General features: G+C 36.6%; 2 protein-coding genes across 3 annotated transcripts in view; one reads left to right on the forward strand and one right to left on the reverse strand.

The window, feature by feature from the left end:
• tp53 (tumor protein p53) overlaps positions 1 to 5,477 on the forward strand; it is an 8,920-nt gene extending 3,443 nt beyond the window's left edge. For both annotated transcript variants that reach the window (XM_048187451.1, XM_048187452.1), the window contains 7 exons: positions 591 to 774; positions 887 to 999; positions 1,141 to 1,250; positions 1,344 to 1,483; positions 1,607 to 1,704; positions 4,559 to 4,662; positions 4,812 to 5,477. In XM_048187451.1, the coding sequence (XP_048043408.1) occupies positions 591 to 774; positions 887 to 999; positions 1,141 to 1,250; positions 1,344 to 1,483; positions 1,607 to 1,704; positions 4,559 to 4,662; positions 4,812 to 4,908 (846 nt within the window). In that variant the 3' untranslated portion in view covers positions 4,909 to 5,477. The remainder of the gene's footprint in view (positions 1 to 590; positions 775 to 886; positions 1,000 to 1,140; positions 1,251 to 1,343; positions 1,484 to 1,606; positions 1,705 to 4,558; positions 4,663 to 4,811) is intronic.
• Positions 5,478 to 9,813: 4,336 nt separating this feature from the next.
• Positions 9,814 to 17,291, reverse strand: si:ch211-114c12.5 (E3 ubiquitin-protein ligase TRIM39). Its single transcript, XM_048187460.1, has 11 exons — positions 16,356 to 17,291; positions 15,959 to 16,034; positions 15,730 to 15,854; positions 15,443 to 15,523; positions 12,707 to 12,817; positions 12,170 to 12,301; positions 11,949 to 12,077; positions 11,621 to 11,672; positions 11,415 to 11,441; positions 11,260 to 11,286; positions 9,814 to 11,143 (listed from the first exon to the last, which is right to left on the reverse strand). Exons 2-11 carry the CDS (start codon positions 15,981 to 15,983, stop codon positions 10,617 to 10,619), a joined length of 1,236 nt encoding a protein of 411 aa, XP_048043417.1. The 5' UTR covers positions 15,984 to 16,034; positions 16,356 to 17,291; the 3' UTR covers positions 9,814 to 10,616.
• Positions 17,292 to 17,569: the final 278 nt, after the last annotated feature.

Raw genomic sequence — 17,569 nt, forward strand, 5'->3', positions numbered from 1 at the left:
CAATTTAATTATTTGTCTGAATTAAAAAAAAAATTCCCCAGGTCTGTGAGCTTTTGTAGTGACGTTTTTGAGAATTTTGTTGATGATTGCTTATCTTTCTGTTTGTTCTTTTTTCTTTTTCTTTTACCAGTTAAATTTACTAAGTTTTGGTTATTTAAAACATAGACTTGAATTTTATTTATTTTATTACTTAGTTTTTCTGGCATAACACAAATGCATATTAAATGTGTTGATTAGGAATTAGCATATACATATTTTCAAAATCAGCCTGTCTGAATGAGGTTTTTTGTTAAAGGGTGTGAGTTAGCCACAACTGTGGTAAAGGGGACGAATTTAGAGAAGAAATAACCCGAAGAAGGGTTTTTACTGTGCTGACAATTGATGTTAGCTCACTGTCAGCCCAATAAATCCTCTCTTCGAAACATCCGCTTTAATGTACCACTGCTGAGAAAAAAAGATCTAGATAAAATAATCGGCCAAACAAATCAACTAGTAGTCGATTTTTGGACAGCTAGTCAGCTATCTTAACCCATTATATGAATCTTATAGTGACTGAGTTTAAAGCATATCTTCTTTTTCTCTGATTGCAGTACTCCCCAGACCTGAACAAGCTCTTTTGCCAGTTGGCGAAAACGTGTCCAGTTCAAATGGTGGTGGACATTGCCCCTCCCCAAGGCTCGTTGCTCAGAGCAACTGCCATTTATAAAAAGTCTGAGCATGTGGCTGAGGTGGTCCGACGTTGCCCCCACCATGAGAGAACACCTGATACTGATGGTATTGACGTATTCTTTCTCATCTCGCACTATTGTACAGGACAACACCAGCTATAAGCTCTCTTACCTGTTCCACTAAAAGCCATTAACAGGTCTGTGTACTCCCTGTTCAGGATTGGCTCCTGCTGCTCATCTGATCAGAGTGGAAGGAAACTTACGTGCTACTTACAAGGAAGATGACAGCACCTCCAGGCACAGTGTAGTGGTGCCCTATGAAGCTCCTCAGGTCAGTCTCAATATATTAACCTGAAACCGCATTAGACAGCAAGATTTACATTGAATAATGAAGTCAAGTAAATGACAATTTTCAATTAATTTCTAATTTGTAATGTCATGTTTTCCTGTTCTTTTTTTTTTTTTTTTGTAGCTGGGAGCGGGATTCACCACAGTATTATATAATTACATGTGCAATAGTAGCTGCATGGGTGGCATGAACCGCCGGCCCATCCTCACAATCATCACTCTGGAGACTCAGGAGTAAGTAGTGCATGTTTTATTTCTCTGTTAGTGAATTGCATTTGTATGTGGGCACAAAGGATCATAAAATCTGATTTTACTCTTGGCCTGCAGTGGTCAGATGCTGGGCCGCAGGTCTTTTGAGGTGCGTGTCTGTGCGTGCCCAGGCAGAGACAGGAAAACTGAAGAGAGCAACTTCAGGAAAGACCAGGAGACCAAAACCCCAAGCAAGAACCCCTCTACCACCAAACGAAGTAAGTTTGTCTGTATGTGAATGAAGTTCATTTAGATTGCACATACACTGCTGAATAAAAGTAAACACTTCTTTAAAATGTATACTTTTAAAAAGTTATAATAATGCAAATCTGATCTGGCAGGCATCGTTAAAGAATCATCTTCATCTGCGTCTCGACCGGAGGGCAGTAAGAAGGCCAAGATGAGTGTCAGCAGTGACGAGGAGATCTTTTCCCTGCAGGTGATCACGCACCTTCTATTTTCTTTTTATCATTCTTCTTAGGGTTGGGCGATGTCCCCTAAATTGGCAGTTGACGATGTTTACAGTAAAACATCGTGATGGACGATAATATCGTCGGGGGTGGGGGGTGTATTTTAATTTTTCGTTATTATATAATTATTATCCATTATTTTACTTTATTACTTTATTTATCCCTTTGACGCGTACGATCACACCGGTGTGATTAGAACGTTCAGTGCAGCGCATAACGTGATCAATAGCCAAATTCAAATGTGCGTGTGCGCTTTGGCTGGCGCTAAACCAGAGATGGACGCACGCAGCGCTTTTCATATATCACAAATATGCAGTGTTTTCAACCACATAATGTTTATTTTAGGTTTCGGATGTTTAAATACATATAAGATGTTGTGAATCCAACAGAACCTGCGGCACAAACTAACATGGCGACGCCCATAACGTGTATAGCTCAACTAACGCAATCATTATAAAGTTGTTTAAACAGCAAAACACATCCACTTTCACATATTTGACAATCGGGATATCAGATATTTCATGTTATAGTTAACAAATTAGTGAATATTTTGAATAAAAAAGGAAAACTGAAATAAAAGCAGATCATCAGTCATACAGCGCTGCAGTGTGTGACATGACAAGCAATGACGCGTCACCATGGAAACAATATAGTGATACGTTCTAAATAACGGTCACCTTGAAAAACTCACGCTGGGGGGTCAACCAGAATATTTTAAACTTACGTGCGAAAGGGTTATTTTATTTCCCAACTAATGACTCATCCGGGCTTTCCAATAGGTTGCACGTGAGGGGAATAAAAGGGGCGGAGCGGGGCGGGGGCGTGGCATCACGATGGTGTCTCTCCATCGTGATGTCGGTCAGCCATCACGATGGACGATGATATCGTCCATCGGCACAACCCTAATTCTTCTGTGATTTTCTTGGAGATCATTGTGGGTTTTATTGAGGGGTGAATTCAGGGTCACTATTAGTCCTTAAAAAGTCTTAAAGGCACAATATGTAAGATTTTTGAATTAAATTATCCAAAAACCATTAAAACAGTGTTATACAGTATATTATGTTGAGTTTTGTACTTGCATTATCTCAAATGTTTCTAACAATGTTTAAATCCAAGAGAAATCAGCTATTTTAACCAGTGTAACGGCCCGTGTCATTGCGTCGCCTGTCAATGATGTCATATCCGCTATCATGGAAACACCAAAGACTCTTTAATAAATTGTGCTTTATTAGACAGGTGAGCAACTGTTTGGAAACCTTAATCAAAAGAAAACTAATCATTGTTTATATAGCTCAACACGGTTAGTCTTGTTTGAATCTTATTTTTTTCTTTAATTACTGCAAGTAACATTTTTGTACCCAAAATACATACAAACATAACTTTCAACACACTCCAATGTATTTTTAGTATGATTTTGAAATTTTTTTGATTTTGAAGTAAAACAGAGCTGCATTACCCCACAATTTTAATTTGTCAAATAAAGTGACCTGTATAAGTACTAGTTCAGCATAATAAAAACAGCAACATAAAATATCACAGGCTCTCGGCCCTGCTTCATACTACAGTAACGTTAATAAAGATTTAATACATTAGCTCATCCATGAACATGATTTCAGCCTGAATCCCGTCTGATTGCTTTTTATGGGCTGTGGAGGTGAAGACGACAACTCCCATGATTCCACAGACACTCATTCGTGGTGTTATGATACGTCTTTATTGTTTTGAATAAGCGACCTCTAGCAGTTAAACTTTCATACTGTGCCTTTAAATTCAGTTTTATCAAATTTAAGGTAATAAAAAATCTTAAATATCTTAAATGGTATAACACAAGTCTTAATTATCATTTTAAGAGGTCTTAAATTTGCAACTGGAAAAACAGGAATTACAGAATGGTCTAGTGTGAATATTAAACTTCAAAAGGCATTGATTGATTGAATTAACTCTTTCTTTTTCTTTCTTGCTTTCTTTCTTGTTTTAGTGTTTTAGTTGCACAATAAACTGTATCTGCCTTTCAATTCAATATAAAATCTTGTAGCTTCACTTTGGGCCACCCTGACACTGAAAGGAAAGACTAAGAACATTATTTAACACATTCAGTATATAGATTTTACAATATCTGTCAACTTCTAATTTGTATTGATATAATAGTACACAAACCAATTTCAATACATATGTATATATTGAATAAAACTTGCCTTCAGTATTTAAAACCAGTTTTGCTCTTAAGCAGTATTAAGTCCTGTGCCTGCAATCTGTTTAATTAAGTAAAACAATCTGAGAGATATAATTTATTAGGATGTATGGGTTTTTCTGACATTAACATTCACTGTATTTTATTTGTACATGTCTTAAAAATGGCTGCATATACCCTGGAATTAGCCAAATGTTGTGCTACGTTTTCTTTTGACTTTAGTTCAAAAATCGTATTCACCTTTTTATGAAAATTAGTTTTTTTTATAGAAAAAAAACCCCTGGTGCAATTAACATTACGCTTTAATTGAATATAATTGCTATAATTTAATATAATTGCTATAATTAATTTGTAATTGTTAAAATAAATTGTTTAAATTCTCTCTTTCCTCCAGCTTCTTGTAACTTCTTTTTATTGTATTTTTTAACCTTTTTTTTTTTTTTATCATTTTTATGTAAAACTGAATTACCACTGTATGAAATGTGTTTTATGAATAAACTGGCCACGCCTTACCTAGTTTGTACTAATCTAGCTTTTACTTTAAGCTTGGAATTGTGTACTGCAAATATTGTTGAATAAGGCTTTAAACGAAACCATTGTGGTTTATTTGTATGCATGACCTCTTCACACAGGTGCGGGGTAGGGAAAGATTCGAGATGCTTAAGAAGATTAATGACAGTTTGGAATTAAGTGATGTTGTGCCTCCATCTGATGTGGACAAATACCGGCAGAAATTGTAAGTGTTTTCATTCCACAACTGCATCTTTTTTTCTTTTTTCTTTTTTTTTTGGTAATCAACGGTTACAGCATTTACACAATGACTGTCAACAGAGAGCTCAATTGATGCCTATATATCCACAACATTCTTTGAATTCCCTCCCCCAGGGTGTCAAAAAACAAAAAAGAAAGAGATGGCCAAACACCTGAACCCAAAAGAGGGAAAAAACTGATGGTAAAGGATGAAAAGAGTGATTCTGATTAAGATGACGGGATGCTGAAAGAAAAAGCAAAGGAGAATTTTGATATATATATTTTTTTTACTGCCTTTATTTGACCAAAACAGCTTGTCATATAGGGAGCATTTGGTGAATTGCAGACCCATGTGATCCCTCAGTCTTGTGTTATATTTCATCTTTTTCACTCCACTGGGACCTGTGCAAGTCAGCTGATCCAGAAAAGTTCTGTGTGAGTAAGACTAGTAACAGCTGGGCGCTGTAGGTGGTGTAGTGCTCTTTCACCACTGGAGGAGCAATACTGGCCTATCATTTTGAATGAATGTCCAGCAATGAGGCATAACTGTGTGTGGGATTTTTTTTGTCCTGTTGTAGGTCAGTGCAGGTCACTTGCCTCCTAACACTTAGTTTCCTCACTCTGGTAAGGTTGTAAAGAAGTTTGTCACTGAATTACTAGATGGCCACTTTTTTGAAAATGTAGTAATGCCAGTATTTTGTAACCTGTTCTGTAACCAGCATTTCCTGAGTATGAATACTTAGATGAAACAAGCAGCACTGTTTATAGCCAATAACTGTAATAAAAACAACAAAAAAGCAACACTGTATTTTGCATTTGGAATCCTTTTTATTAAGTTCATATACGTTACAGTTGTTCCCATCTTTATACCTTAATGTATAGGAAAGGAATATACCATTTTTGATTTCACTTGCTCAAAAAGTAGAACATGCATCGAACTAGAGTAGATTAACTTCTTAACAAAGCTTTAAATCGATCTGTTATGGTCTGAAGACTTCGTACAACCAGTAATATTCTGGCGTTTGAAGTACTTCTTGATTTACTCCTGTTATTTCTTTTTTTAGTAAAATGGCACAGATAAACGCATAACTGGCCAGTCAGATTTACCAAGAAATTAACCTTGATGTGTAAGTGGTTATAGGTTGGATGCCTAAATATGAGCAAATACTCAGGGCATGTTTGAGTCCTTCCTGGTAATCTTGATCAAATTCTCTACTGTTCCAACTTACTATATATTTTTTTATGCTGTTTTTTTTTCCCTTACATGTTACCTTTATACATATATACACATGCTTTTATTTGTAAGTGTTTTTTTGTTTGTTTTTTTTAAATACACGCTTTTTAAAAAATCATTCATTGTGTCTTGATTTCTTTTTGGATAGAGCATTATGGCACAGTCATGTTTATACAATTTTAAAAGAGTTACAAGAAATGTAGCATTCATGTAAGATTCATAATAGGTTGTTTGCACATGACGGCACAGCAGCAGCGCGAATGAGTCTGGAGAGCAGGGAGTGATGTTTCTATATAGGAATCCTATCAAAAACTCAAAATTCGCATGTTTTGCTTCGTTTATGGTTGCTCAAATCAATAAAATCGAGAACCTAGAAGGTGTTTATATCGTTTACATAACTTATACCGTTTTTTATAACTTATTTCGTTTTTTAACTTAAAAAGTTGTCGCCTTTTATAGCGTTTTGCGTCTGCTGATACTTAAATGAATATGGATACCTGCTTACCTTATTTGTTTATGACTTGGTTAAATATCCACATTCTTCATGGTATCGTTTGCTGGGAGGAGAAGATATTTTATCCTATTTAATTATAATTTGGTGTTTTCACTTCAGTTTTGTAGTATTCCGTTCACAATGTTGATCTGGTTACCATGAGAACACGCGCTGCTGCTTCAGCCGTCATATGGTAGAAAATGTCCAAATAAAATAAACAAGCTGACAGAAGTCGATCCATTTATTTGTTGGAAGTGTGTAAATGTAACTAGTTTTAATGTTGTTTTTGTAAATATTCACTTATATGACCACCACAGAGGAGAATCGGATGGTCACGTTCAAGACACAAACACGCTGTATTTTTGTATTTATTTCAACAAATGACTACCAAAATCAAGCCCATAGAAGCTCGTGAACAGTTTTGAAGTGGCTGTGTGCAAGTTATAATAATTCACAAGCCGAGTGATCATACTCTACAACAGTGGTTCCCAAACTTTTTTGCTTGGAGTACCCCCTGAAGGGATTACCATCCTTCTGCGTACCCCCTCTCTTCCACTTCGACTGCAGTTACACCTTTACCATTAAGGGACAATATTTGCCCCCTAAATTGATTTTCCAGTGCATATTTTTACCTTTATGAATAACTTTATAAAATAAATAATGTTATAAAATAAAAAAATAATATATAAAAATGTTCAATAGAGAAATATGCAATGATGGTAAAACTAAGTAAAACTTTTAAATATTAAACTAAAACCGCCAGTAGGTGGCAGCAAGTCACTGTTTTTATGAGTGAGTCATCGAGTCATTCATTCAGTAACGAAGCAAGTGGCTATGAATGAATCATTGAATCATTGACTCTCATGATTCGTTCAAAGCCGCAGAATTGTTCGCGAAACAGAGACGTGTGTTGTAGTTCTGCTGTGTTTTCGTTAGAACTATTATTTCATTGCAAAATAGTAAATACAGACAGTACTGTGTTTAAAATGTACGTTTTTTTTGACCTGTTGTATAATAATGTCACGTTTGCAGTCATGTGGATTTTTGGGAACAATTGCGTTCTTGCTTATTATCATCATTAAATACAAGAACTCACACAAGGTATGTTTTTGTATCGGAGAAAGTTTGAGTCTTCAATCGAAATTAATCCATTATCTGTGTCTTTATTTGTTCTTCATGCGAGTGAAGTGCTAAATCCCTACTGTTACAAAGGTGCATTGTCGAGAACGACAGTAAGCGCGATTTAAGGCAGCAGATTCTGCACGCAATCTATCATATGCTTGTTGCTTGTGTGGATACAGTCATTTTTTATTCCAAATGATGAGGTAATTTGATTAAATGTACTGGATTTACGACATTTTGGCTCGGTTTTAATATTATTTTAAGGTAGAATTAAATTAACTACTCAGCATTTGTTCGCGTACCCCCTGTTGTCACCTCACGTACCCCCAGGGGTACGCGTACCCCAGTTTGGGAACCACTGCTCTACAACATAATGTTAATCATTTCACAAAAAAAACACATACAAAACTCAGCTAAGTATGTGATTATTTTGAGTGAAAGGCAGTGGGTTTATTTAGTGACAATATTACATTTGCTAGTCGTCTTTCCTCACCTTCTCAACCAAGGCGAAAATTGCATTACCGTCCAGTTTTTTTCCACGAACGATATCGTGAGTTCCTATTACAATTCTCTATTCAGCATATATGACCAACAATGGTGACATTTTTCACAATCACGACAGAAAATCAAAATACTGCTCTAACTTAACTAGTGGAAAGGCAGCGCGATATAAACAAACCCAGGCTAGAACTGAACACGGCGTGACGGCAGCTTCACATCCTCTATATCTACCTCCTCGATGACAGGAAAGTCTTTTAATTAAGCGGAAAAGTCTCTCCTCTTCATAACATAAGGATCGCGTCCAACATATGTTGTGATTTAGTGTTTATACCTTTCTAAACCAGCAAAGAAGGGACTTTTCCCCATCTCTTCCATTCCAATTTTCACTGCTTGCCCTCCACCGGAATTTCGCGCGTCACCAGAACCACGTGATTGCAAACAACCACCAGGGCTTGACATTAATGCCGCGTTCCAGGCAACCCGTAACCCGTGTTTTTCCAACCTTCTACCCGTGAAAGTGCACTGGAACAGCAGTCAAAGCCGTGACTTCCCACCCGTGAACTCGTACCAGATCAATGTAAGTTACTCCCAGTTACGAGTTCTGACGTCACATAGCCCGTGAAACAACAATGGCAGCCCCTACGGATGCCGTGTTTATGCAAGTGCACGGTAAAATAAAAGGTATAACAGCTTCTCTTGCCTTATGCGCCGTTTTCCTCCTCTGTTTCCCTTAAATAAGCAAGGAGTAAGCACCTTTGGCGATAGAAATAATTAATGAGCATAAGCCCCGTACGGTCCGCCATGTTGGTTTGTTTACACTTTTACGCAGTTTGGCGTGACTTTCCTGGAACGCTACAAAGTCGTGAGTCGTGATTTGAAATCGTGACTTACGGGCTCAAAAACCTGCCTGGAACGCAGCATAACACCCGCCAACCCGCCAAATGCGGGTAGATTTCAGCTGTGGCGGGTAAGACAGCCACTCCCACTAGCCACTTTGGCGGGTTGAATATAATTTCAGTTTACAGCCAAATGATCGTCGAAGATCGTCGTAGCACAAAATTACAATCCAATCACACAATTCGTTATTTACGTGCAGTTATTGAAGGAGGAACAAGCGGAATTGCGCTGAATGACACACAACAGAAGCACTCTCTCGCGTGCTCTCTCTCTCTGTTGCGCGCGCGATCAGTTCTCCTCGCGCCTGAATAGTCAAATACACGTACACAGATGTCTAATACACAGATGTCTAAATGTCCATCGTGTGGAGTATCTCACGTGAATACAGTCGGTTATGGCTTAAGTGGACGTAAACAGGTGGGTTTGCGTCTGAATATGCGTCAGTTACGTCCATGCATTCAGCAGCCCAATTAAATAGGCCTACCTTTCTGTCATTAATGTTAATCAAACAACAAAAGATGTTAAATAAATGTAGGCTAGGCTATATATTAAATAAACCTACTGTATCTGAAAAAATATTATTTTTAATTTACTATTGTTTTTGTAATTTGCTTCTTTGTTCTTTTATATAGCCTAACAGAAATAACTTATCAAATTTCTCATATTAGCCCATGCTCATATTGTCCACCTCTTGCCCACATGTAGGCGACATACCAGCTGATATACAATGGAGTCTTGATTTTTTGGGTGGTCAATCTGCATTTAAAAGTTTGAAAGGGTTTTAAATCTTCTAAATCAAGTAAAATGACTCAAAATAAACTAATTTAAGCATAACAAAGTCAACTTTAATCATATAAAATGTAATTTACCAACATTAAAATTGTGGCCAGTGAAAATGCTGAGTGGCTAGTAACTTTGGAAAACCACTAGCCACAGTGGCTGGTGAACAAAAAAGTTAATGTCAAGCCCTGCAAACAACCTATAAAACATGCAACACAATTACATAACACTGTGTTAGGTGTTAGGACTGGCAGTTTGGAGCTTGTAGACATTCATATTGTGTTCCTTGAATTGTATTTTTATGAGTCTCAAAGTATTCATTGTTGGCACTCCAAGCAGCGAACCATATTGGAAAACCCCAAATTTAATTGTTTGGTTCCAAAACCCACACACTACTCAAGTGTACACTCTAAAGTGGTGCTACATTAAGCAAATTTACATTATTGTTTAAGAATCGTGAGCTAGAATCAAAAGGGCTTTTTTAAATTAAATATATATACTTTTTTTTTTCTGAAAAACACTTTATTGTACTGGCAAATGTCATTCAGAGGATATCCTAACAAAAATGACAAAGAATTTTGATTAATCAAATCATTGTCCAGCGTGCTCCATAAGGACTAACTGACTTGTGAGCACAATGTTGAAATGTACATATACAATTTGAGGATGTGCGTCAAATTTCATCATTTTCTGTTAAGAAAATGAACTTTAGAAATTTACAACCAAAACAGCTCCACATTATCCACAGGATCTCATCCTTTAGATCTGACAATTGTGATCATCTGCTTGAATCCTGATAACTGGCAGCTGTATTTGTATGTAAATCCCACCTGCCCCCATTAGCCCTCTGTGAGGACATTTGTCGTGTTACAAGGACTGTAGATCTATAGAGATCTACGTCGAAAGAGGATGTTTATGGATTGACTTCTGTGGAGGACAATGTGATAAGCGTACGTCCATCCAGTGGTGCAAAAAGCGGGTACAACTTTTCTCTGAAATTTGCAGTAAATGTGAATATATGTGAGCGTGTCTCTACATTGTAGAAAGACACCTGTCCTTCCTCATAGTCCAGGTAGACTCCCAGCTTTCTGGGCACAAGTGAAAGAGGCAGCTCGGTTTCCGGCTTGGTGCACGCGTAAAACTGCCGTGTGCTTCTCCATATTGTCCAGAAGCCCTCAGAGGGGTTCATGGGACACCGGCCATGCCTTTTGGAGGAGGAAGTGGTCACTCCGATACGCCAGTAGCCATTGTTGGCTATATCAATTTCCCAATAGTACCGACCGGAAGTGAGCCCTTCCCAGCCCAGAACACACGGCCAGCTGTCAAAGCGTTGGGGACTGAATGACACTTCAGTTTCACTCAGAGCTTCCTGTACCTTCTTTTTGTCATCTGAGAGCAGTAACCATGGGTGGTTAGTCATGGGGTCCAATGTGATGTCCACTAAACAGGAGATATGATAAAATGGAACAGGTTGAATTATGAATTTAAAAGCTTTCTAAAAGCCCAAATGAATTGTTTCATTAGTAGTGAGACATAAACTGCTAAATCAGAGCTACCTGAAGCACTGCGGATCCATCTCCACACTATGGAAAACGGTGATAAACATTACTTCCACAGTGATTTGATTAAAGTAATGGCATTCTAGATGCTAGATGCCACATTAAGTTGTGTGCTGAACAAGATTATACATAATAAATACATAAATCTGTACCTGAGTTTGGAATGTACTTTGCTGTCTCTGTCAAAACAATTATACATATTGAATTATACTGTTTATAATACGTACGAGCTGTTGTCAATATCATTTAATCATTTAAATCATAACTTTTGTCCTAATGGGAATTTAATGTAAATTGCTAAATCAGTATTTCACTCTATTGACGGATGTAAGTTAAAAAAAATAAATAAAATAATCACCTGTTTTCCAGGTCTGATGTTTGCTGAGGAGCCATAGCTGTGGAACAACACCCTAAAAATGTATTTTTATAAATATAATTTTATATTATAAATATAATACATCTAAATACATATAAATATACTGCTTATATTATTGAACGTGTGTGTAAAAAAACTTTTGTGGGCATAGGGATGATCTGTAAACTGTCAAACTGTTTACATAAACAGTGATAAAATTATCTCCTGATCCTGTTCAAATTATATGTTGATTCAGTATTGCAAACTATGGACTCTTGCTATATGTTTGTAAAAGGTTTTTAATTTATTGGTCTCTTATCTAAATTTGTACCTGGCTGTCCTTCTTCAGTAGAGACCAAGTTATGAACTCTAGAAAAGGCAACAGAGTCAAGATTTTCCTCTTCTTCAGTTCCAGCAGCTTCAGAAACTGGGCTAATTCTTGCCTCATCACACCACAGTGCTGCACACAGGTATAATATACATATAATATACACACAATACCGTATATACATTTTATCACACGTCTCATGGGGTCAAACCCTCTGACCTGACCTCTGACACAGTCTGTAGCTCTTTAGCCCATTCCATAATCTTCTGCTCCATATGCTTGGCAGAATCAGCCTTGCTCTCTTTCTGCTCCCATATCACATCTTGTTCTTGACGCCATGTGCCCTCACTATATAACTACAGTAGGAAAAAATAATGATCTTAATGAAAATAATGCTGGTGATTGGTGACTGCCATGAGTATAGTTTGAACACAGGGGTGCTTGATGAGATTTCATGACATTCAGCTTTCTTGCGTACCTTTTTAGGTATATTAGAAGTATACAACACATACATATTTGAAAGAACTATAATGCATATGTAAAAAATTAATTATCACAAATTCACACTAAATTTTTTGAAAGTTTGAATTTAAAAATATGTATACATGATCTCCTTCATGCACTTTTATATATTTTCTCTATATTAAAAATGTTTTAGTGAACATGTTGTGCTTGTGAACATGTTAGACATAACTGATTTCAGTTAGGCTGTAACCTATGTTGTCTGTTTATACATAGGTCTCTTTTAGACATAAACTCACATTGTCAACTTTCTTGAGCTCCTGTGCCCATTCCAGGATGAGCTTGCGGCATTGCTCCAGACTACGCGGCTCTGCATGCATACTTGGGCCTTCGTCTGCACTGGCACCAGGCTAACAAACACACACAGTCAATATTTTTTGTGATACTTTAGACATGAGTGTATGTCAAACACGCACCCATTACAGTCTGCATTCCTCATCCCACAGTCCTTCCTCCCACTCTCCAGACCTCCAAAAGGTGATGCGATGGGCATCCAGTTTCATAACACAGAAACCCTACCTCACCATTCACCATCAGTTCAATGCAGCCATCATGACAGGGTGACATGGAGTTCATTTAGTCTTATCAGTAGCTTTATGATACATTAATATTAAACTTCTATGAACTTAGCTTTGTCAAAGTGTGATAAACCATTACTTTATAAGATGTTGCCAAGCAACCTTTATAACATTAAAGTGACAGTTCACCCAATAATGAAAATTCTATCATTTAGTTCCTGAAGTTGTTCCAAACCTGTTTAACTCATTTTTGGTGGGGATTTTCCTATGACTTTTTCTCCATTGTTTCACAGAAGGTGACGACAAGTAACTCTCTTCATTTTCTAACTGATTTGTTCAAATACACTGAAATATTCAGGAACGAAACCAGTGACTCTTCACGGCCGTTAAAAAGTAAGTTCTACATAGTATGAATGTGTGTAGTATGAATGTAATCTGCACATATTACATTCGCCATGTTATCATTATTATGTGACATATCAGCATCAGTTGCGTCGCTTCATTTAAAGATCCATTTAAAAATCCTCTCCCATGGCCTCATGGGATAGTGAAGTGTCCATCATGCTGTACACACTTCAGAATCTCACCAGAAGAAATAGGTCATCTGGGTACTTTTTGCCTGCTTATGAGTAATTTGAATTCAGACATACTTCTTTTGTCACTTAGGCCTACTGTTTTTTGCCTGCTATATAATAGGGAAGTGTGATTTTGGATGCAGCCAATGCCAACAGACACTGGCAATATTATGTTTAAAGGTGCCCAAGAATGCTTTTTCACAAGATGTAATATAAATCTAAGGTGTCTCATGAATGTGTCTGTGAAGTTTCAGCTCAAAATACCCCATAGATTTTTTTAAATTAATTTTTTTAACTGCCTATTTTGGGGCATCATTAACTATGCACTGATTTACACTCGACGCCGCCCCTTTAAATGCTCACGCTCCCTGCCAAACGAGCTCTCGACTATATTACAGTGCATTTACAAAGTTCACACAGCTAATATAACCCTCAAATGGATCTTTACAAGATGTTCGTCATGCATGCTGTATGCATGCTTCGAATTATGTGAGTAAAGTATTTATTTGGACGTTAACGTTTTATTCAGAGTGAATTTGAGGCTATATGCTCTGTGGCTAATGGCTAATGCTACATTGTTGGAGAGATTTAACTTATAAAGAATGAAGTTGTGTTTATGCATTATACAGACTGCAAGTGTTTAAAAATGAAAATAGCGACGGCTCTTGTCTCCGTGAATACAGTAATAAACGATGGTGACTTTAACCATAGACATATATATGTCTATGACTTTTACCACATTTAACAGTACATTAGCAAAATGCTAACGAAACATTTAGAAAGACAATTTACAAATATCACTAAAAATATCATGTTATCATGGATCATGTCAGTTATTATTGCTCCATCTGCCATTTTTCTCTATTGTTCTTGCTTGCTTACCTAGTCTGATACTTCATCTGTGCACAGATCCAGACTTTACTGGCTTGTGTAATCCCTTAAACATGGGCTGGCATTATGCAAATATTGGGGCGTACACCCCGGCTGTTACGTAACAGTCGGTGTTATGTTGAGATTCGCCTGTTTTTCGGAGGTCGTTTATACAAATGAGATTTATATAATAAGGAGGAAACAATGGAGTTTGAGACTCACTGTATGTCATTTCCATGTACTGAACTCTTGTTATTTAACTATGCCGAGGTAAATTCAATTTTTGAATCTAGGGCACCTTTAAAAATGTAAGTTACCCAGCTTCTTCTTCTTCTTCTTTGAACCAGTGTATAAAAGCAATATCACACTTGCATGCTGTTAGTCAAATCTATGGGCAATTACCAAACAACGTTTTTTCGCCTTTGAGGGGCATTTCAGGCAACGGACACTATTTGTAGGGGAGTTTCAAATTAAAGTGAACACCTGAATCCCTTCAGTGAAAGGTACATGTGACAAGGTCACTTGTGAAGGTGCGTTCACACCATGTCATAATTATTGTAATTATGAAACTTTCAATTTATGTTCTTGTAGAACTCGTAATCACAACTTGTAAGTTGTGAATTTTCTAAGAGCTCCTACTTGTACCATGTGACTGTTGTACCACCTGACCGGTGCAGATTAATTGCAGTTTAGGATAGTTGATAGTGATGCCACAGAAAGAGTTCCGAGCAGAACATCACGTCTTGAAATTACAGTAATTAAGACATTGCGTAATTTTATCATTTATGGTCATGTGACCCAGGGTCCTCGTGATTTATTTAAAGCTAGATGGTGGGAATGTTTGAGGTAATGTATGTCATTACACACATTTTCATCTTGAATTTTAAAGGAAGTTTAAAGTTTCATAGGTAAGAAATGTGGATACATTGGAATTCACCCGTAATTACCTGCAGCTCATGCGGTGATGATTCTTTCTTAAAATCTATAAGCTATTAAAAACATTATACGTTACCTTGCAGACATGTTCCACCTGCTGTTTCCACTGAGTGATAAACTTCACACATTCCTGCAGGCTGCGGAGATCTTTCAAGTCCTGTATAAAAACAGAAAGATTGGTAAGGTGTATTTTATTCTTTATTATGTATGTATATTCTTTATCTATGTATGTATGTATGTATGTATGTATGTATGTATGTATGTATGTATCTATCTATCTATCTATCTATCTATCTTTCTATCTTTCTTTCTTTCTTTCTTTCTTTCTTTCTTTCTTTCTTTCTTTCTTACCTACCTACCTACCTTTTGTCTGGGGCTCTGACTGCTCCTGCTAGGAACGGAGCTGTGAGCCTGAAGACTTTCGTCAGGAATAGCCCAGCGCACAGCTCCAATAGAGTTACTCAAACCAGCTTCAGGTGCCTCAAATCCTGTTATATACACACAAACAAACATCTTTACTTTTAGTTTTTAAACATTCAAACACACTATAATACATAAGTGTTATTGTTGAAATCATAATATATAAACTTACGTTTGTCCTTCAGGATACTCTTCATGTTGGCTGTTAAAGTCTAGTTCATGTTCAAAAATCAAATCTCATCAAAGGTCTGAAACAATACAAAAAGTAATTAAAAATTATGATATATTTAATATGTATTATTTATACTTTATATGAATTAATTATACTTTAAATATATTAATTAAATTAAAAAAATAAGTTCATTTCTAAAATACCAATTACTAAAAGATAAGGAAGTATATAAAAATCGACACAAATATATCCCAAATGTAGGTGCGAGCACAGACAGGTTTTCTACACTTCCTGACTCACAGTACAATTGAATTGACTTTCTCTCTCTTTTTTTTTTTTTTTAAATAAATAAATAAAACATTGTTTAAATTAAAGGAATGAAGTTTACAGCCCTCACCTTCTCTGTTGCGGGAACAGGCCAGCTCAGAGATTTGTGGTGCACACTGGCAGAACAAGAGCACAAGGACCCAGATTCTCTCCTGCAGTATCATGCCATCTGCATAACTAGACAACAACCTTTGACTCCTCAATCCACCCTAGCCATAGACACATGATATCTCATCTATCAGCTGAGGGAGGAGCAGTGATAAGGGCATTGCCATTATGAGCTTATGTAATCCATTTATGTAGGCTGAAAAACTATTGGAGATGCTTCATGTACTAACTATATTGTCAGGTCTAATCATTTCAAAGTCTGAATAGCATGACTGTGTTTGGTTTAAATTTTAGCAAGCTGACTAAGAAGAAGGCACTTAAGGCAGCAAAATATTTTATTAAGGTTGTCTCAAGTTTTGATCTACTTCAAAACTGAAACTTAAATTGATTAAAACTAAACTTTGCATCTCTGTCAAAAGATTTAAACTTAAGCCGCTCACACACTTTACGATTGTAAGGCCGATTATGAATGTAAATTGATACTTATGACTGATCACGCTCAAACGCGTCCAGTCAGAGCCGGTTGCGTTCAGCTTGCGATTACAGTCGGTGTTCAAATTCCATGCGTGAGTATATAAATTGGCTCCAGTTGAAGGAAACAATCAGTATGTGTGTTCAGTTCAGTCTTAGAATGTTTCAGCTAATCGTTAAGTGTGTCCCCGGCTTTTACTGTGACATTCCGTTTAATCCATGACCAGAAATGAATCATGTGAAATTGTTCACATCATGAAAGCAATTGCAAGATGCATTTTCTTTTGACATAATAGAAAAAACTAATATAAAAACATGCTGAATATGCATTTTAATATTAAACAATAACTGGCATAGCAACAGCCATAATGAATCATGTCTTGGTCATTTTTCACACCACACCCAGATGGTTGTCATTTCAAGATAACTGTAAATATCATTTGCACGAAATGAAACCACCCTCATACTATAAGTTCTCAAATGACTCATAGTGTGTCTCTTAATTTCTTAATCAATAAACTGCAGATTTAGGCAGTAAAATGTTTGTTACTCTGATCCGCTAGTTCTAAAGTAGATATACTGTAATACCAAAATCATTAAGAAATAAGATTGTGTACTGTGTTCATTGATTCTTTACGGAGTCTGTAATGCTCCTAATTTGTAGACTTGTTTTTAAACCCATTTATCAACTCATTAAGAAAGTCA

The sequence above is a fragment of the Megalobrama amblycephala genome, linkage group LG4 (assembly GCF_018812025.1).
Source record: "Megalobrama amblycephala isolate DHTTF-2021 linkage group LG4, ASM1881202v1, whole genome shotgun sequence".
Taxonomy (NCBI): domain Eukaryota; kingdom Metazoa; phylum Chordata; class Actinopteri; order Cypriniformes; family Xenocyprididae; genus Megalobrama; species Megalobrama amblycephala.

Coding starts and splice junctions, on each gene's coding strand:
- si:ch211-114c12.5 (XM_048187460.1), bottom strand. CDS start 15,983: ATGAAGAGTATCCTGAAGGACAAAC. Junction 12,078..12,169: donor AGCTACAGACTGTGTCAGAG/GTCAGGTCAGAG, acceptor ACCTGTGTGCAG/CACTGTGGTGTGATGAGGCA. Junction 11,287..11,414: donor AAAGTACATTCCAAACTCAG/GTACAGATTTAT, acceptor CGTTTTCCATAG/TGTGGAGATGGATCCGCAGT.